Source organism: Podarcis muralis, chromosome Z, assembly GCF_964188315.1.
Source record: "Podarcis muralis chromosome Z, rPodMur119.hap1.1, whole genome shotgun sequence".
Classification (NCBI taxonomy): Eukaryota; Metazoa; Chordata; class Lepidosauria; order Squamata; family Lacertidae; genus Podarcis; species Podarcis muralis.
In genome coordinates, this window is record NC_135673.1 from 46555465 (window position 1) to 46576096 (window position 20632).

Consider the following 20632-nt stretch of genomic DNA (forward strand, 5'->3'; position numbering starts at 1 on the left):
ACAGGGTTGGAGGCCCCATGTACCAGCGAGGTAATTTCCATTGGTGGGTGTGCATGTGGCAGCCAGCATGCCTTACCAACTTTTATGCCCCCAGGGGAAGACCTCCACCCCCTTCCCTGACTTGGCTGCTGTGGGTCCCATTGCATCCGCTCTCTGCTCCGACTGAGCCTGCCTTGAAGCGTGCTCTTTCCACTTCCTGGCCACTAAGGGGCAGCAGACACCAAGAGAATCTTCCAAAGTGCCTGGCCATTGTCCAGTGCTCTTCTCTGCTTGTGGCTTTGCAGCAGCTGCTCCCAAAAGTGGCTGAAGTCTCTGCTTCAGGCATTTGGGGCTGATGCCTAGAAGAAGAGGGTCTCGAGACTTAGGACCAGCCTGGGACTCTCCCTCAGAGTCCCCCTTCTTCATTGGAAAGGGAGCTGTGAAGTCTCTGCTGCTTCTCCTAGCGTGGCAAAGTTGCTCTCTGATGAAAGGGCAGGCTTGGGAGGTAAAGGAGAGAGGCCTGAGGCTTCCTAATTCCTGAGCAGGTACAGGCTACCTTTCCTCCAGCCCAGGAATTCTCTGTCTGATCAGGCATTGGGGTAGGGATTTCGACTTGGTGGTGCATCTAATGCCCGTGGGAACACTTGGGTCTTGCTATCCAGTGTGAGGTTAGCAAAGTCCCTTGGCTAAACAGCCAGGTCACTGGACCTCCACTTGTTGCTTGATTTGCTGGACTTGCTTCCTCGCTTCTGCCCTCCGCCCCAAGCGGGGCTCTCGCTCACTCCCTCCGTCCGTGGACTGGCTTTCTCTGCAGGCTGCAGAGAGGGGCTGCTGGGAGGCGTAGCACTGGGGCAGTGAAGCAGGCGGTGGCGGTGGCTGGCAGGCTCTCCTTCCGGCTGCCCTTCTGGGCTGAGCTTGGGCTCAGGGCCTTGCCTGCACTTAGTGGTGGCCACGTGGTACAGCTCCACCATGTTGAGCAGGAGGGAGAGGCAGGCGACGGCCAGCATGAAGAGGATGAAGATGGTTTTCTCGGTGGGCCGGGAGATGTAGCAGTTGACCGTGTTGGGGCAGGGCCAGCGGCTGCAGGTGTAGAGGGGCTTCAACTCAAAGCCATACAGCACGTACTGGCCCAGGATGAAGCCCACCTCAAAGAGAGCCTTGAAGACAACATTGCAGAAGTACGTTCGCAAGATGGCCCCTTGCAGGCGGATCCTTCCGCAGGCGTCCCGCACAGGGGCTGTGCCAGGCCTGGGCTGAGCTGCTGGGCTGCTGCTGACCTCCACCTGAACCCCCGGGGAGGCCCCCAGCTCTTTCTCTTCCATGCGCACCAAGTGCAGGATGTGGCCCAGGTAGATGAGGCTGGGCGTGGAGACGAAGATGATCTGCAGCACCCAGAAGCGGATGTGGGAGATGGGGAAGGTCTGGTCGTAGCAGACGCTCTGGCAGCCGGGCTGCTTGGTGTCGCAGGAGAAGTTGGACTGCTCGTCCCCCCACACCTTCTCTGCTGCCGCCCCCAGGACGAGGATGCGGAAGATGAAGAGGACAGTGAGCCAGACTTTGCCCACCACCGTGGAGTGCTCCTGTGCGCTCTCCAGCAGCCTCCCAAGCAGGTGCCAGTCGCCCATGGGTGCAAGGCGGGCTTGCCCTGCAAGAAAGGGAGGTTCAGACAATTGGGGTGGGGTGCTGGCACTGCTGCCTCTCTTCCCCTCCCTGCCAACGGGGAGAGAGGAGGGGCAGGACCTACCTGTGCCAAGCAGGCTGCCCTTTGATGTATGAGGAGTCATTGTGCTTTTGTTCTCGGGGTAGGGCCCATTGTGTGCATGTCCCTTGAAAAGCCAGGCATTTAACCGGATAAATAGCTTAGTGCCCAGGAGTGGAGCTGAGCACCTGTTGCCTGCAAGGACAAGCCTTGGCCCCAAAGCACAGTTCTTCCCCTCAGATCTGGGCACAGCTGGGAGATGGCCAAGACCCTCTTTCTGCCCCTCCAGCCCTATGGTGTGGCCACAGCTCAGGGGCATAGCACCTGCTTGGCATGCAGAAGGCATGCAGTTTCCATCCCCAACATCTCCAGGTAGGACTGGGAACATCCCCTGCCCCAACCCTGGAGAGCTGCTGCCAGTCAGTGAGGACAATACTGATCTAAATGGAGTGGTGGTCCGACTTGGTTTATAAGCAAGCTTCCTATGCTACACACCACCCCTAGCACCACCTGCGAAAAATAAGTAAATAGCGGACCAAGATTACTACCGGCCCAAGCTGGGGTTGTGCCCAAAGCAGCAAGTTCATAGAGCCAAGGTGGCTGCTGGGGGTGGGGTGGTAAGTCCTTCCAAAGTCAGACTCCACCCAGGTGCAGCAACACTCACCCTGTCTGCGTTCGGAGGTCCTGGCATCAAAACACTTCACATCCTGGCCAGCATCCCAGGTGTTGTCAGCTCCCTTGGGTGTCAGCAGCTCCTCCTTCGAGCCACCTCTGAGCGCCTGTCCGGCTGTCTCTTCCGCCGGTGACCACAATGGAGCAACGATCTCTTCCTGGTGTCTCTCCTCCCTGGGCTGGGGCTTTGTTGCCATTGGGGCTTTGCTGCTCATTGGCTGTTTTCATGACTGACCTCTGCAGCATCCACTGGGGGGTCACTTCCAACACTCTTATTTTTGGACAGCACACTTGGTTAATTATAGCCCCTCCTGCAGGGCGAGTGCGAAGGGTGAGTGGGGTTATATTTAGGCAGGAGCTCTCTGGTGAGAGGGACCTTGGAATGACCTGCGGACGAGAGAGGCTATGCTCTGGGATGGTCGTTCTGCTTCCTCTAGTCAGTCACCACCTCATCACCCTCGGAAGCCGCAGCATTCCTCCCTCTTGTGTCTGTAGCAATGGTAGGGAGAAAGTCAACAAAGAGAAAGGGGAATATTTCCCCCCCGCATGTGCTGCTAAAACTTTGGACCACCCGGTGAAGCTGAATGTTGGAAACCTTAACAGACAAAAGAAAGGACTTATTTATGGTGTTCCCACCTGGTGATGGCCACCTACCTGGGTGGCTTTAGAAGATTAGACAAAATCATGGAGAACAAGGCTACTGGTGGTCACTGACCCTGATTCCTGTGTTCTCCCTCTGCTTTGGAGACAGTAAACGAAAACCAGTTGCTGGGAATCCCAAGCAGAGAGAATTGTGTTGTGCTCATTTCCCAAGTGTGGGTTTCCAAGAGACATCTCCTTGGCCAATTTGAGAACAGGATGCTGGACTAGATGGGCCCCTTTGGCCTGATCCAGGAACCAGCATCATCTTACATTCTGAATGTGACATTTTGGGGGATGCAGTGCCTCTTGTGCAGCTTCTTGCAACAAGCCAGTATGCTCCCAACTCAAGAGAGCTGCTTCAGAAGTCAGGGAGAGTAGTGTGACAGGTTACCAACCTCCTTTGTGACCAACCTCCTTGCCCACATCCCAGTCCAGTGGTCACTGGAGCAGGTGGTACGCAGTGGCTTATGTTGGGGAAGGGAAATAAATATATCTTGCGTTCTTGCACAGTGCATTTTCCTGTGCAGTGTACAAGCCAGTATGTTGTGTGGTTTGAGTGCTGAACTAGGACCTTGGGAGGCCAGGGTTTGAATCTCCTCTGAAGCTCCCTAGGTGACATTGAACCACTCACTGCCTCTCAACCCTAACCCACCTCACAGGGTTGTTGTGGGGATTAATTGGGGGGGGGGGTAGCCATGTCATTGAGCTCTCTGAAGGAAAGGTGAGATGTAAATGCAATGCAACCAATCAATAAAACCACTCAGTGTTTATCAGGGACCACTTGAGGTGAAGAGGAACAAAACATTTTCAAGGTGAGCACAGCACAAGGTTCATCTGCCATGTGGACCTTAGCAATTTACCCTGCACACTCACATACCAGTAAGATAAGCAGGTGGTGTCAGAAGGCTAGGCTTCACTTTATGCATTTTAAAGTAAAAAAATAAATAAGTCAACTGCATCATACGGAGTCAGTTCTTTGGTCCATGTAGCTCAGTATTGACAACACTGGCTCGCCAGGGTTTGGGGTAGGGAGACAGTCCAAGCTCTGCCTCAAACCTGCCTTTTTGTTTTCAGTTTTCTAAAACTAGATACCTGGATCTGTTTATAAGCCAAGGTTAACTCATTTAAAAGTAGGAACATTTTAAAAATAATTGCAAGTGTGAGCTGGGGATTTTGGGGAGAGCAGTGCACGGACGGGAACAACCTGTCCTCGGGCAGCTTTTCCTCATCCAGGCTGAAAAACCTGCAGGAATTTCCCTCGGATCTTGTTCTTTGAAAGAAAAAAGGGTACTTGTGGATGAAGCACAGCTTCCAAACCTCCCCATCCACCTTACTCTGCAAATGTTTGACCTTCTTTGAATCGCAGCCCTGTCCCTCTGGCCTGAGCAGAGCAGCCTTCCTGTCAGCAATGTCCTTCATGCAGCAAGTTTTGATAGGCTATGCTCTTATCTTCACTGTTGGAGGCAGTATGCTCCGAAATCCCCACTGCTGGAAACTACAGGGAGGGAAAGGTTGCTGCTGGATCAGGTCCTGCTGGCAGGCTTCCCATCTGGTTGGCAACTCTGCCGGATTAGATGGGCCACCAACCTGATCCAGCAGGGCTGTCCTTAGGTTCTTCAGCCTCAAGTCTCCAGAGGTGGCTGTTCCCAGCCAGCTTAGCCAGTGGGCATCTTGGACACTCAAGGTTGAAGAACACCAGAATAGACTATGTAAGAGCCCTGCATGAAAACTTGCAGCAGTGTGGCCGTTGAGGATTAGTGCCCTTCCTGAGCTCCCGATGAGAAGCGGTTACTCAATGGTCAGTAGATGGGGCTATTCTCAATTTTGGGATGAAGCAGGGGCTTTCCCCTCTGGGCATGTTGCTCAGAGCCGTTCCCAACCCACTGGAGATTTGCCCTGCTCTTCTTGCATGGAGCTCCAGACCTTTGGTTGAATGAAAGAGCCGCCCTACCTTGTTAGGAAAGAGGCACAGCTCAGGGGTAGGTCCACCTGCCTTGCATTTGCCATATGTCCAGTTAAGAAGGATCAAGTAGTACGCAATAAGGAGGACCCTGCAGAACTACTGTCAGGAAGTGGAGAAAAGTCCTAGCTGGACAAAGAAGTCTGCCTTAGGATGCCAACTTCTGAAATATTGCTGGAATAATGCCGGAAGGATTGCCCCAGTTGCCAGGAGGGGCTTAATTTGAGTGTATGGTTTCTACAACCTACTACTATTTGTAACACTCTGTGTGTTGGGGGGGGGGGACACAGACAAACCCCCAGATGAAAAACAACTCTTGAGTCGAGAATTGCAAAACCAGCTTTAATACTGTGTGACTGCTTTGGCAAAATGAGGTGTAGCAGGTGATGAAAATAGCCTGGGAATGCCCCACCTCTCTGCCCCCAACCCAATCTTCTTTGAACCCTGGCTAAAGGAGAGCAGCAGTGATGATGCAGAGGTGGGGGTTGCTGGCTTCCCCCCCCCCCCAGTGGGAGGGCTCCCCATCCTTTAACCTCTGCCTGGCTAGCAAGTCAGGTAGTTGCAGTGAAAGCAGTGCCATTCTACCTTTCTCTGTTGTGTTTAAAAGGCCCAAGAACACTCCCAATGCAGAAAGGAGGGGGCAGGAAAGAGGTGGCCCCCCCCTGGCCTGCATGGATTGCTGCTGCTGCAAACCTTTTCCTCCAAAGCACTAGCCAGGGCGGTGGAAACCAGCATGAAGTGCCGGCGAGAAACAGCAGGGAGAATTCAAAAGACGCAGACCAATGTGCATGAGCTCTTGTCCCGCCTGCCGATGAATCCTGGGCCACAAATTTCCCTGGACCACACAGTATGGATACAAAGTGCTTCCAGGATGTAGGAAGCACGTCAAATAATATAATATTCGGGTTTAGCATCTTTTATTTTTGCTTTCCTTTCTTTCTGGTGTAGGTTAGGGTGATAAAGAGCAGGAGGTGTTGGGAGGGCAAAAGGAAAAAGGGCCTGGCCAGACAAGGAAAAGGCACACAGGCCCCCCAATTCTGCAATATTTTGATCCCCAGAACGGGGCGCAGCAGGGGAGTCTTAGTGCCTACCCAATCATCCCTAGGCTGCCGAGGCCTAGTTAATCACAACCAGAGGCATATTCAACAGAGGATCTGCAGTGGGCAAATTGTGTGATTCTCGATGTCAGAGGCCATCCTGTCCACAGGGACTGTGCCTGGAGGACATTATGTGGGCTAGCAGTAGGGAGAAAAAGGCCACGGCTGGTGGGGCATCTGGCAACGGGGAAATCGGAGGGAGCCCGGTATGAGGGCTTGACAGAGCGATGGTGATCTGACTTGGCAGGCCCACAGCCGCGGCCCCCCCTCTCCCCACCAGGCGTGCTGTGCTGTAACCAAGTTGTGAACACCCCCGCCCTCCGGTCCTGAGGCCCTTAGCAGGCTGAGCATCGGTCACTCTTCTCTTGTATCCCTGAGTTCCGCCGGAGAATGTCTTTGAGGGAGCCGTCCTGCTCCGTCAGCAGCTGGTTGATTTCGTTCTGCTTGTACTCAGAGAGCTTGTGGCCCAGGAAGGAGCCCTTCTTCGACGAAGGGTTGTGGCTCTTGGATGCGCGGCGGGCGCAGGCCCTCACCAGCAGGAACACCACCTCCGTCAGGTTGAGGATGATGCAGATGCCCGAGGTGGCCAGCATGAAGACGGTGAAGACGGTCTTTTCGGTAGGGCGCGAGATGAAGCAGTCGACCGTGTTGGGGCAGGGGTACACGTCGCACTTGACCAGGCGGATCATCTGGTACCCTGGGTAGATCATGTAGAAGATGTACATGAAGGTGCCTTCAAAGACGATGCGGAAGATCACGCTGCAGATGTACGTCCACCACAGGGACCCTGAGATGCGCATCTTGTGCTTCTTCACCTCCTCCAGGTGCTTGGGGTCTCCGTGGCCCGTCATGACCAAGAGCTTCTTCTCCTGATGCTGCTGGTATGCCACGTGCATGGCCACCAGCAAGGCCGGCGTGGTCACCAGGATGAGCTGTAGGGCCCACAGGCGGATGTGGGAGATGGGGAAGTAGTAGTCGTAGCAGACGTTCTTGCAGCCAGGCTGCTGCGTGTTGCAGGTGAAGGACGACTGCTCATCCCCCCAGACGCTCTCCGCGGCCACGACCAGCACCATGATGCGGAAGATGAACACCACAGAGAGCCAGATGCGGCCAATGGCGGTGGAGTGGCGGTTTACACCGATCACCAGGGCATAGAAGCCTTCCCACTTCATTCTTCCACACTCCTGCAAGGGAAGAGGTCAGAGCCGGGTCAGAGCAGGATGTAGGCAGGTGCAGGTTCCTCCTCCTCCTCCTCCACAACCACCACCACCGTGCTGCTGGTAGGTATACAGGTGGATGCATAACACGAGTTATGCCATAGAGGTCTATCTAGTTCAGTATTGTCTACACAGGCTGGTAGCAGCTCTCCAGGGATTTAGGAAGGGGACATTCCCAGCTCTACTTGGAGATGTAGGGGATGGAACCTGGGGCCTCCTGTGTACAAGGGAAAAGCTTTCCTACTGAGCTACGGCACTTGACAGAAGGACTGAAAGTGTAGGCATTGCAGATTCTCCTAAGTAATATTTTTCAGAGAAAGGCCCATTTCCCTACCTCCGTTCTGCTAAGCAAGGCAGGCGTGTATCGACTGCTCCAAAGCCGTGCTGTTGCCAGACTTCTGAAATCAAGAGTCAATGCTCCTGTGCCCACATTTATCATTTTATTTTAGGGCCTCCTTTAGTTCAGCCTTTACCTGCAAGCACTGTGGCCGAAAAAAAGCCACATTTTAACAGTGGGCGGAGCTGCAGTGCCTGACACCCAGTTTGCACAACCCCTGTTTTCAAAAGAAAGACATGTTGAGTTTAGCCCCTGGACTTGGGTCTGATGGGAATTGCTCTGACCTGCACAGTCCAATGCCTTGAAAAACAAGTGTGAAAAAGGTAATGGTGCTACTCAACAATTTTTACTCAGCATAGACCCATTGGAAGGAATGAGCATGACTGAGGTCCATTTCTTTAAACAGGTCTACTCTGACCAAAACGTAGCTGAATGCCACCCCAGGATCCTCCAAGGAAATGCCAAGTTGCAATCCAGACACATCACAACATTTCCAACACTGTTTCAACACATCCAGTTCTAGAAGGGAACAGAGGCAATGCCAATTCTGGCTGAGACTTCTTGTACAGGCACACGGAGGCTCAAGAAACAAGTCTGCAAACAGAAGGGCTTCTTGGGGCAACAGGCAGTCACAGAGGAGACCACTTTCAACGGCTCCCTTTCTGCTGCTGCTGCTGCAAGGCAGTCTTCAACAACTTGGATCTCTCCAGTCTTGGGCCATGCTGGGCAGGGCTGATGGGAACTGTATGCCAAAACAGCTGGAGATCACCAGGGGTGAGAGATCTTTCCCCTGCCTGCTTTTGTTGGGGGCTACATTCCCTGGGAAGGCAGCAGAATCTTTCAGGGGCTGCATGGTGGCCATGAATGGGGCCAAAGGCAAACTGTTCATAGGGGGAAAGTTAGGACCAGAGGTGCCAGCTTGCAAGGGCAATGGGGTGGGGAGCAGTGTCACATGCAAGCATCGTGCCTTCCTCCCTAAGCTGGGCAGAAGCTTCCCAGACTTTGGGAAGGAGGCGCCAGTGGAACATTGAGGGGACTAGCCTACTCCACTGCCAGCATGGCACTGGGCAAAGCCCAAGCTAAAATCAGATGGGGCCTTTAATTTCTGCCAGTCCATTTCCCCCTGCTCACACCCTGTTTGAAAGCTGAGGGCTGCCCCAATTCTAGATAGTAAATGAAAACGTTCGCTCTGAAACCCACAGGTGTGTCTTCATAGTCTCCTGCTTTTTAGCCATGGAGCTTTTCTCAAGGGAGAAGCACAGCCTAATGATGTCTGTCTATTCTCCCTCCCTTCCTCCCTGCTTCCCTGACCACCTCCCACTGTTCCTATGAGAGGCACATGACATGCAGCAGAGCAGAGTGTTTGATGGGGAGGTCCTGAATTCCATTGGGGGCAAAGCTTTGCTGCTTGCTTGCTAGCTGGCACTCTCACTTACTTGCAAAGATGAGGTGCAAAACAAACAACGGAGGTTTTCCAGGCATGGTGTGGGACCAGAGATGCATGGCATCTCCTTTACTGACGTCCACAGCACTTTCTGCTCTGTCACCGTGCAAGCCAGCCCAAAATGGGCCTTTCAACATGATGGTTTGGAGAGCGACAGAAGGGAGTCAGATCATTTGTCCATCTAGCTCAGTATCACCTGCACTGACTGGCAGCAGCTCTCTGGGATTTTGGACCATGGTCCACCTAGAGATATCAAAGGTTGAACTTGGGACCTTTTGCATGCAAAGGGGATGCGCTCCCACTGAGCCACAGATTTTCTAAGAGCCATAGCTTAGAGGAAGAGCACCTGGTGTGCATCCAGTAGGTTCCAACTTCAGCTTTTGGTACCTCCAGGCAGGGCTTGGAAAGACTGCCCTGTCTGAAATGCTGGGCAGCCGCTGACGGTCAGTTTCAACAATACTGAGCTGGATGGGCCAATGGTCTGACTCCACAGAGGGCAGCTTCCTTTTCTGCCTCTGCATATGAACAGCTGAGCTGTAAAGCCAAACAGTTACTCACAGGGAGCATTAAAGTCTCTGAACACAAGTGGAGCTGCACAAAACAACACAGGTAAGCTCATCCATGCACACATTTGTACACGTGGCAAAGGCAGGTTGTACCTGTGTTTGAACAGGCCTACAGCCAGAAAAAGAGGCAGCACTGCAGATGCCCAAATGCCTTTCAAGCAAAAAAAGGGGGTTCTCTTTCTGTCAGAGACAGGATGAGTTCCAGGAGGTGAAGAGGTGCAAGTATCACCCAAGAGGCACAATGATCACCCAGCCTGCCCCAGAGGCAAACTCCGTGTGAGCTAACAAGGGCCTGGTTCAGAAGTCACTACAGCCCCAAACTCACTAGGTGGACAACTAGGCTCTCCGGACCTCAGGCGTTCAGCAGTGATCCAGAGATTGCTGTAGTGAGCAAGCTTGCAAGGTTAAGGATTGTTAAGGAATAATACAGCTATAAACAAAGCATTTTGATTTTTAAAAAATTCCTGGGAAAGAGCTTTCCCAGCTTCTGGGCATCTCTTCACACCCATTTAGGTTTAAGTCTTATCTAGAAGCAGCTGCCATTGCGCACTTCTTCTGATGCTACAGCCATTGACGCTTCAAAATGGGAAGGAGAGCTGCAGAAGAGTGGGTTGGGGTACCGGCTTTTTAGATTGAATCCGTGCCCTTTGCTTGCTTCTGGAAAAATAGACAGGTCCTTCCCATCCCACCACTGAGGACCACCACCGCTGCCCTAATCTAGACTGCTACCCACCAAGTCATTCCTGCTTCTACAAAGATCTGGGTCAGGGGAGGTTTCACAGCTGGGACTTTACCTTGCCGCAGGTCCTTCCCAAGGCAGCCGCAGGCTCCCTCTGCAGGGTCAGGCCTCCCAGCAGACTGTGCCCAGCTCGGGGAAGTCATACGCTGCTTTATAAACTGCTTTGCATACAATGAGGCCTTTATCGGCCCCCAAACAACACACTTTAGAATTCAGACCAAGCGCCCGGACTTCCGCCCACCCTTGCCAAACAAAGTGTCTGTGTACGGCATTCCAGGCCGTTCTAACCAAGCACCAGCACCTGGTCCCAGGCTCTGCCAGGGGCCAGAGACCCCACACAGTGACCTCTCCCCTCTGGACATCAAAGGATAGAAGCTGGGGGTGCTAAACTTTGTGGAAGAAGGAGCCAGGAGTTTGACTGGAGGCGGCCGCTCTGCTCTCAGGCCAGTGCACACAGGCATGCCTTGGAAAGATCTGCAATGGCCCTGGAGGAAGTGGGGTGGGAGAAGGAAGAGTTAAGGCTGCTAGTTGCTGCCCCCGGGGGTCAGAAGGGAGGATGCTCAACACGCCAGCTGCCTCAGCCATGACGCCTTTTGGCGTCAGCTGTACCATGTCCCACGAAAAGGGATGGTGATTTGCGTCTCCTTCCGGGGTGCAAAGTCAGTACCGGAATCCGGTGCCAAGCCTGGCAGAGCACAATGATGCCTTCAGTCCTTTGAGTTAGGAAACCGAACCCTGTTCCAGTGCATCCTTCCCTACACACTCACACACCCACACACCACACCCACCCACACACCCGCCCACACACTCACTGCCCTTCATGAGCTCAACAGACAGAGCTGCCTGCCTAGAGCACAGGAGGTAACTGCTGGGCAGAAGAGCTTTGCTGCGGAATAAGCTCACAGAGCATAAACTCGCTCCAAGAGAGATTCCTGCCACATGCATGAAGGGGTGAAGGCAGGGGAAAAATCACAGGGACTGAAACTGGGGCAACTGCTGGCAGGGGCTGGGCTGGGGGCTGGGCATGGAGGCAGTGCCGGATTAAACCCTGTGGAGGCCCCTAGGCAGTCAAAATCCGGGGGGGGGGGGGGGAGTTGAGCCTTGCTAATTATCTCCTAGTACATTTTTGCTCTTTCAAGATCAAGTCAATATTGTTTTGCTCCGTTGTGGGGCCCATAGACCAGCACCTACTCTGCCTATTGGTACTCAGGCACTGCATGAAGGACTAATTAAGCAACTCAAGGCAGCAAATGGATTCTGTGTCTGGAGTATTTGTGGGCTAAGACCTTTCAAATGCAGACCCGTAGGAAGGATGGTGGCTGAGGACAGCTCCCAAAGTTCATGCAATGCTACAAGGGGGCTGGAAGGACTGAGCACTGTCCCAACTGGATGGCAACTTGATCCCAGATCCCAATCCAGTACTTGCAGTGAAGGCGGGTGGGTGGAGGTGCAATGAAGCAACAACACAGTGATTTTTCTGTGGGAAGGTAACCATTAAACCAGTTCAAACATAGCTGGACAAGGGGCCATGGGTCTGGAAGGAGCAAAGGTCCTATTCAGGGCGCCAGAAAGCTTTGGAGAGGAAGTGGCTCTCGCTTGAGAACCAAAGGTGAGTCATGTTGGGGATGGGAGTGAACGTTAAAAAGTAAAATAAAATGCATACACTTTTCCACCAACGGAAACAGCCTTCCTTAGAGCACAGTGCAGTTCATGGAATCATACAATCTAGGAGTTGGAAGGGACCCAAGGGTCATCTTGTCCAACCCACTATGATGCAGGAATCTCAGCTAAAGCCTCCATGACAGATGGCCACCCAACCTCTCTTTAAAAACCTCCAAGGAAGGAGAGTCCACAACCTCTCAAGGGAGATTGCTCCACCGAAGAACAACTCTTTCTGTCAGAAAGTTTTTATGAATGCTTAGTCAGAATATTTGTTTGTTATAAAACATTCACTTTGGGTGTTGGTATGCATCCCAATAAAACAAGGCAATTAGACAATGGAAAAATAAATACTGGTCAGCACATAAAGCAGATCTAGGAAAATGACCAAACCGCAGCACTAGTTGGTGGTCGAAGGAAAGGAAAGTGACGTTCAGTGATTGGATAGTTTTAGAAAGTTGCTACAGTAACGTTGTACTGGAGCTCTATATAAGCAGGCTGACTGAGCCCTTCAGTTCAGTTCTGGCCTCTGAATAAACAAGAGCTGTTTGAAGAATCGCTGTGTCGTCTGATATGTTCACCCACAACTTAACACTGGCGACGAGGATGGGATCGATGGACATCAGAGCACAGCCAGATGCGGCCATCCTCTGAACTGAGCTGAATCACTGAGCGAAATCACTGAGCGAAATCACTGGACAGAACCAATTCAGAGCTGACTGTTCTGGCTAGAGCACTGTGTTCCATCCATCGCCCTTCACGCCGGCATCGGTATCATGGCTTCACTTGTGCCTCTACCGCCATTTGCGCCAGCCTCTGAATCATGGGACTCCTACCTCGCTCGGTTCGATTGCTACCTCCAAGCCAACGAGCTGACAGCAATATCAAAGGAACGGAAGCGGGGCCTATTCCTCAGCCTCTGTGGGCCTGAGGTGTTTGAGACGGGCCGAGCATTGGTTGCGCCTGAAGCAGTCCAGGCAACACCATGGGACACGATCCAAGAGAAGCTCCGCAACCACTACGCGCCAAAGCCGTCCAAGATTGCTGCCCGCCATGCGTTTTACCACCGGAACCAGGCAGAGGGGGAGTCAATCAGCAACTACACCACTGCCCTCAGACAGGCTGCAATACACTGCGAGTTCTGAGACTTAGACAATGCCCTGATGGATCAAATCGTCTGCGGGGTCCGGGACATCCATCTGCAACGGCGTCTCCTCGCCAAGCCAGACCTCACGCTGCAGAAAGCCATTGAGGAGGCTGTGGCCTCAGAAGCTGCTGTACGCTCCGCCCAGGAGATCCGCAAGGCCAGCAGCCCGCGTCTTGCTAGGAAGCCAGTTCCAGTGCATCATGAAGAGGCCAGCAGTGATGAGGCATCCTCCAGTGAAGACGATGACGTGCACCAGACAAAGCGGGAGTGCAGGAAGTTCCAAAAGAAGTCCAAGGGCCAATCGGAATGTGCCGGCTGCGGAGGCAACCATTCCCATGCCAAGTGTCGATTCAGAGACGCCATCTGTAGGAAGTGTTCCAGAAGGGGCCACATCGCTAAGGTCTGCTGTTCAGCTCCGTCTGACACCCCCCCCTTCACCGACTCGCAAGTCCAAGGCTTCACTCCAGTCCGCCAAGGAAAGCTGTTTCGCTCTCACCAACTGCCGCTGCCTGTCTGGAAGTCACTGGCATCAACTGCATCTCTAACGCAGAGACTGAGGGTCTGGCCAAAGACTTTGCCGAGGTTTTTGATGGCACTTTGGGGCAATATACAGGTACGCCCATCTCCTTTAGCCTTGATCCACAAGTCGCCCCCATCAAGCTAAAGCCACAACGGGTTCCCTTTGTTCTCAAGGCTAAGGTGGACGAACAACTGGACAAGCTGATCGCCCAAGGAGCTTTGGAGCCGGTTGAACACGCCAAGTGGGAAACCCCCATTGTCACGCCTGTCAAGCCAGACGGGTCGGTGAGAATTTGCGCTGACTACAAGTGCACGATCAACAAGGCACTTCAGCAGCACGCTTATCCGGTTCCTGTTGTCCAACACCTGCTGCATTCCCTGGGTGAGGGTAAGGTCTTCGCTAAGCTGAACCTTGCTCAAGCCTATCAACAACTGCCCGTCGATGATGCCACTGCTAAAGCCCAGGCGATCGTCACCCACCGAGGGGCATTCCGTTGCCGCCGTTTGCAGTTCGGGGTGAGTGTGGCTCCAGGCATCTTAGAAAGCCTTATGGAGCGTCTCCTGCAAGGTCTTCCGGGCGTGGTACCATATTTTGATGACATCTTGGTGTCCGCAGACTCACACCAGCAGCTGTTCGAGCACCTCTGTGCCGTGTTGACTAGGTTCCAGGAGGCCAGGCTCAAGGTAAAGAGGGAGAAGTGCCAGATCGCCGTTCCACAAGTAGAGTTCCTGGGCTATCTTATCGACGCCTCCGGCCTTCACCCGACCACATCCAAGATCCGCGCTATCCAGCAGGCCCCCATCCCAAAGAACAGGATGGAGTTGCAGGCATTCCTGGGACTGCTGAACTTTTATAACATGTTCCTGCCCCACAAAGCCACGGTGGCTGAGCCTCTTCACCGACTCCTCAGCACAAAGACACCTTGGTCCTGGGGTCATCGGGAGACGGTGGCCTTCAACGCGGTCAAGGCTCTCCTTTCATTGGACAGTGTGCTTGTACAGTACAGTGAAGCCAGGCCGCTGGTCCTTGCCTGCGATGCCTCACCTTTTGGCATCGGCACTGTCCTTAGTCACCGTTTTCCAGACAGAAGAGAAGCACCGCTCGCCTACTTTTCCGGGACGTTATCTCTGACTGAACGGAATTACAGCCAGCTCGACACGGAGGAACTGGCACTTGTGGCTGGAGTGAGGAGGTTCCATGAATACCTCTACGGCAGGACTTTTGACCTCATCACTGACCACAAGCCACTCCTGGGCCTCCTCGCTGGTGATTATCCAACTCCACCGGTCCTCTCACCACGCATGCTGCGATGGACTGTTTTCCTGGCTGCCTACCACTACCGGCTCGTCCATCGCCTAAATCGATGGGCCATGCCGACGCCCTCAGCCGTTGCCCTCTTCCAGCGTTTGTGGAAGACCCGGCTCCTGCTTCATCGCTTCTCCTGATTGAGGATCTTCCGGCAGTGCCTGTATCGGCTGCCACTGTGGCCTCCGCATCTGCCCAGGATCGCACCATCAGCCGTGTGCTCAACTGGGTGTGGAGGGGGTGGCCACAAGGGCCTTTTGCATCAGAGTTCCAGCCCTTCACAACCAGACAACGTGAACTCTTGGCTCATCGCGGCTGTCTGCTGTGGGGAGACTGCGTCGTGATTCCCCAAAGACTCCGTCAACGTGTCCTTGAGGCTCTGCATGTTGGCCACCCGGGAATCGTCAAAATGAAGGCGTTGGCTCGGTGTTATGTCTGGTGGCCTAACATGGACGGTGCCATCACTGCCTGGTTTTCCGCCTGTCAAGTATGCCAAGAATCGAGGCCTACGCCACCGGCAGCTAAGGGACAGACCTGGGAGACGCCCAAGACACCCTGGTCGAGGGTCACATCGATCTGGCCAGCCCCTTTCACGGCCGGACCTTTATGGTAATGGTGGACGCCTATTCCAAATGGCTGGAGGTGGCCCTGATGCCCTCCACCACTACCGAGGCCGTCATCCGGGTGCTGCGAGGCCTCTTTGCGACGCATGGGTGTCCTGATGTCCTTGTCTCCGACAACGGACCACAGTTCCCACCAGGCACTTTTGAGCGGTACCTTTTGGGACTGGGCATCCGCCATGCCCTAATGGCACCATTTCATCCATCCAGCAACGGGCAAGCAGAGAGAATGGTGCGCTCGGCAAAAGAGGCCCCGGCACGTACAACACATCACCCCTCATGCGGCCACAGGGCAGAGTCCTGCCAAACTGCTTATGGGTCACCGCCTCAGGTCTCCGCTTGACCGGCTACATCCAGAGTTTGCGGTGGCCGAACCCCCAGGCTGTGCCAACGTGCCATGGTCATTTGTTCCAGGAAACCAGGTCTTTGCCTGGAACTTTGTGGGGGACATTCCTTGGGTGCCAGCCACAGTAGTGGGAGTCACTGGACCTCGCTCGTACCAGGTGGCATTCGAAGACGGGCGTTTGTGGCGCCGGCACATAGACCAGCTTAGGCGCAGGGTTGGGGACTTGGACACTACCGTGGTGCCCCCAACTGCGCTCATGGCTCCGGAACAGACACTTACAGATGGTGAGGCTCCACCTACACCTCTCTCGCAAACTGCCAGCGTGGAGCCGAACCAAGCCACTTCAGAGGGTCTGCCAGACTTACCACAGACTCAGACCACTGCCATGCCTGACATTCCGCCAACTCCACTTGCGGAGGTTCCACCCACAGCAGCGGATCCAGGGGACTTGGTTTCAACGCCATCTAGGGTTGCACCACAGCCTCAGCAAGAATTGGGTGGCCCCCCGGACTTGGTTACAAGTTCCCGGCGGTCTGGCAGAGTTTCCAAGCACCCAACTTATTTAAAGGACTATGTTGTTGGACATGTAACACTGTTGGTCTAAGTATGTGGAAGTATGTGAAATGTAACTGATATGCTTTTGTGCCTAATTGAATCAATACGTGTAGTGCTGTATATAAGGAAACCATTACGATTGTAACTAACGCCTTATCTCGGCGGGGAGGGGTGTTATGTACTGAAGTTCTCACCCTGGGCCAGCAGGGGGATACTGTAGATAGTTATGCAAATGAAGGATCAAAAGTGATGTTCAGTGATTGGATAGTTTTAGAAAGTTGCTACAGTAACGTTGTACTGGAGCTCTATATAAGCAGGCTGACTGAGCCCTTCAGTTCAGTTCTGTTCTGGCCTCTGAATAAACAAGAGCTGTTTGAAGAATCGCTGTGTCGTCTGATATGTTCACCCACAACTTAACACTCCTGACTATGGAGAACACTGGCTGGAGTCTGAAGAACAAGAGGAGGCACAGCAGGAACAGCCTCCACCCATTTCTGCCACCACCTGAACACGCCCCCGCCTGCTGAAACTCTGTGAGGATGTTCTGCAAGGCGTTCTGCCACTTGTCTTCTGTGCCTCAGATGTGAGGAAGACAAGCAGCAACACCACACACCAGAAGCATCTGAGTGGGCAGGGTGCTGCCTCTTGCGCTTCTGCCACCTGAGGCAGCTGCTTCATCCTGCCTCATGGGTGGGCCGGGTCTGAGGCACAGAGATTCCCCATCCCTGTGCTGTCTTTAGCAGCCAGGGAAAAGATTTAATGAAATAATAGACCAGGCAAATTTCCTGTGAGAGTTCTGGAATTTGGGAGTTGCAACCAAGAAGACTATGCCCTGCATGTAAAGGGACACAGTTCAGTGGTTCAACATCTGCTCTGCATGCAGAAGAATCCAGGTTCAATCTGGGGGAAGATCCCCTGTCTGAAATTCTGGAGAGCTACTGCCAGTCAGTGTAGGCAGTACTGAGGCAGAAGGCAGCTTCTTATGTTCCTAATGTAGTGCCAATAAATTGTTTGCTATGTTGCCATAGAAAGGAAGAGCCCCAGCTCAGTGGTAGAGCATCTGTTTGGAATGCAGAAGGGCCCATGTTCAAACCCCAGTATCTCCAGGTAGCATTGGGAATGTCCCCTACCTGAAATCCTAGAAAGCTGTTGCCAGTGAGTGTAGTCAGTTCTCAGCTAGGTGGACCAATGGTCTGACTCAGAATAAGGCAGCTTATTATGTTCCCAAATGGCCACACCAGCAACAGCGGTGGCAAAACCAGGGCAGATGTGTTTGGGTGCGGCATGCAAACCAAGATAGCAGCCGTTTGTCTCACTGTGAGCCAGAACAATCGCCATCCCTTGGCAGAGTTTACCTAGTGGGAGAGGACCAGGGTGGGCTGCAGGGAGCTTGATGCCACAGGTCAGCATTGACGGCAATGAGCCTTGGCTGAGCTCTTTTTGGGGGGTGGGGCCTGGCAGAGGTGGCAGAAGAGGGACAAGAACAGCCAGGACTGGACAGGGGTTTGCAAGAGAGAAGGGAGCACAAATCCAGCAGTGAGCCTGAGCCCAGCAAAGGGTGCTTTTGGAGGGGGTGGGGCTCTGCGTCAAAGCAGCATTAACCCACTGCTTGCAGGATAGGAAATGGCACTGTCCTCATCAATTGTGAGTTTATTTGTATGCAGCTTTCCTTTGGTAGACACATGCTCAAAGTGGCACATAACACCATACAGAACAAAATAGAGCAACATTTCAAGGTAATGAAAGGACAGTTAGAAAAAAAGAACACAATTTAAACAGTCGTACTATTGTTAATAAGGCAAGCAAGCAAACATCTCCTGTTAATAAACATTGAAGCAATGCCTAGTAATATAACAAGAAACTTCCAAACAGCAGCAACAACTGCACATTTTATCCAAAACTAAATGCTGCCTGAGCAACATCCCACTGGAGCTTGCTCCAACGTAAAGCAGCCTTGGGACGGCCCCAGAGGATGCACCTGTTTTTGTCACAGCTTCCAGGTAGGGCATTCACATTCCCTAAGCAGCACGGGCATTGCTGTTGCCAGCTGACACCATGGCAGAGTTTACTGGCCACTTCAACATCATGGTAATATTTCAGCAGTTGCAGCCAGGAGGTTACGTGTGCATTTCTTGGGGTGGGGAAGACAGCTTCCTAAGTTCACGCATGCATTTCATGCGCCTGTGAATTGCACTTCTGGACGAAACATATTTTCGCAAGGACAAGAGAGTAGAATCTTGAAGTTCACATTCACACTTAACTCTTTCTTATCATTTTCTCTCTACAGACCGCTAGGCAGAGAGGCCAGGGGCTAAGCAAAGCATAGCAGTGGCCTTCTTTTCCTTTTTTTAAACCATTTTTATTAAAACTTGAGAAAAGAACAAAAAAGCAATATACAAAATTAACAAGAACACCAAACAACAAGAATTTTTTTTAACATATAAACTAAAAGAAAGAAAATATAGAAAAAGAAAAGAAAGAAAAGAAAAAGAAAAGACACCCAATTCTCCGTCTATTAACTTTCTAGACTTATGCAGCTTCATATTAGCTCCATAATAGCCTCTAACTCTTCTGCTTTCCATAAACAAATCTTTTTTAGTCTTAAAACCCAGATATCACAAGATCATTTTCCGTTTTGCACACCAAGTCCCTAAGGGGTTTCCAATTATTCATAAATGTCAACAAATTTTCTCTTAATTTTCCTCTAATTAAGCACATAAACTTTGCCATCTCAGCCAAATCCACTAATTTCAATAACCATTGCTCCATAGAAGGTAATATATGTGTCCTTGCATCCTTTTACAAATAACAATCTTGCTGCTGCAAAGCATAGTCATGTTCAACTTCCACAGCCCAGTTCCCATCACTGCTCGGCCTCCAAAGTGCATAAGGCCCAATAAGGGCTAGAAACTTGCACTTGGCTTTTAAACACAAGACGCACACTAAAGGAGATTTTCTCAGCTTGCTGTAAAGTTTACACCCAATACTGATTTCTGCAGTGCTGCAGAAGGAACATTATGCTGGAACAGGGCAGGATTTCCTCCTTATCCAACAGCCAGCTCTGTTGCTTAATTTCTGGCACTAACTTCAAATGTGAGAAGTTCTGTTAAACGCTGAAAATTTCAGATACGAAATGGCATGAATCAGAAAACGTAGTGGAAAAACAAACGAAAGGTTAGGGTGGGGGAGAAAGAGCATTTGGGTTGCAGGTGTCTGGATTTGACTATGCAACTTTGGGACTTGGACGTTTATAGTCTTCCATTTGCTCTGCATCACGCGAGCTCCCGCTGCTGTTTTGCGAATGTTCCAGCCATTGCTTATGAAATAACTGTATTTTGAAGTGTTCCAACCCCCCCCCCCCAAAAACCCCAGCTTATATCCGAATTGAGAAAAAGAATGACCTAGTTGCATTTCAATGCATACACAGTCTTCCTCATTAAGTTTAGATTCTGGATGTTGAAGTCTGTAGGCACTAACTCCTAGGAACTCCACACACTGACAAAACCAAAGCACTGCCTAGCCCCACAGGATCTCTGCCAGCCTCGCCCCTTGCTAGCACACTTACCTGTAGCCAATCAGAGGACAGTCACCAGCATAACCTTTCTGCAAAAAGCTTCAGCCCAGCTGCCCCAGCTGAGCTGTTTATACCTTGGGGCAGCCCCTCCCACTTCCCTCCCTCTTTCCATCTAGGGAAAACCAAAGGAAGGAGGGGAGACTCTTTTGCCCACCCTGACTTCGCCTCTTCTTTGCCGCCTCCTGCCCATATAAAGCACAAGAGGCACATAGCATAAGGATGTGTGGTTGGCACTGCCGGTTCAGCCCAGAGATTTCTGCAGGAGCAGTGCCCACTCATCTGGGTCAGATGCCTTGGGCAGATGCTCCCCACCCTGACTCTGCCAGACACAGTGATGGCAGCAGCGGCAGAGTTTCATGGGCCAAATGCTCCCTTTCCCCCATGCAGGACCCAGAAGATGCCAGCTGTGAACAGAGCACAATGTGCCCACACCTCTCTGAGTTGGCAGCACCTGCTTCAAAACAGGAAGATGGACTTCTGGGTTAATTCCTCCAACCCACCCCATGTCCATACACCCTAGAAGCAGTTTTTGCAATTAGCTGTGAACGCCACAA

The 20632-nt window shown here is 52.3% G+C and overlaps 2 protein-coding genes across 2 annotated transcripts; both read right to left on the bottom strand.

Annotated features, from left to right (window-relative positions):
* Positions 1-256: 256 nt before the first annotated feature.
* LOC114589065 (gap junction Cx32.2 protein-like) lies at positions 257-4986 on the bottom strand. The gene is made up of 2 exons (XM_028715069.2): positions 2343-4986; positions 257-1624 (listed from the first exon to the last, which is right to left on the bottom strand). The coding sequence occupies exons 1-2, from the start codon at positions 2563-2565 to the stop codon at positions 666-668; spliced, it is 1182 nt and encodes a 393-aa protein (XP_028570902.1). The 5' UTR covers positions 2566-4986; the 3' UTR covers positions 257-665.
* A 294-nt stretch (positions 4987-5280) lies between these two features.
* Positions 5281-20213, bottom strand: GJB1 (gap junction protein beta 1). The gene is made up of 2 exons (XM_028715630.2): positions 20070-20213; positions 5281-7233 (listed from the first exon to the last, which is right to left on the bottom strand). The coding sequence occupies exon 2, from the start codon at positions 7219-7221 to the stop codon at positions 6385-6387; it is 837 nt and encodes a 278-aa protein (XP_028571463.1). The 5' UTR covers positions 7222-7233; positions 20070-20213; the 3' UTR covers positions 5281-6384.
* Between the last annotated feature and the right edge of the window lie 419 nt (positions 20214-20632).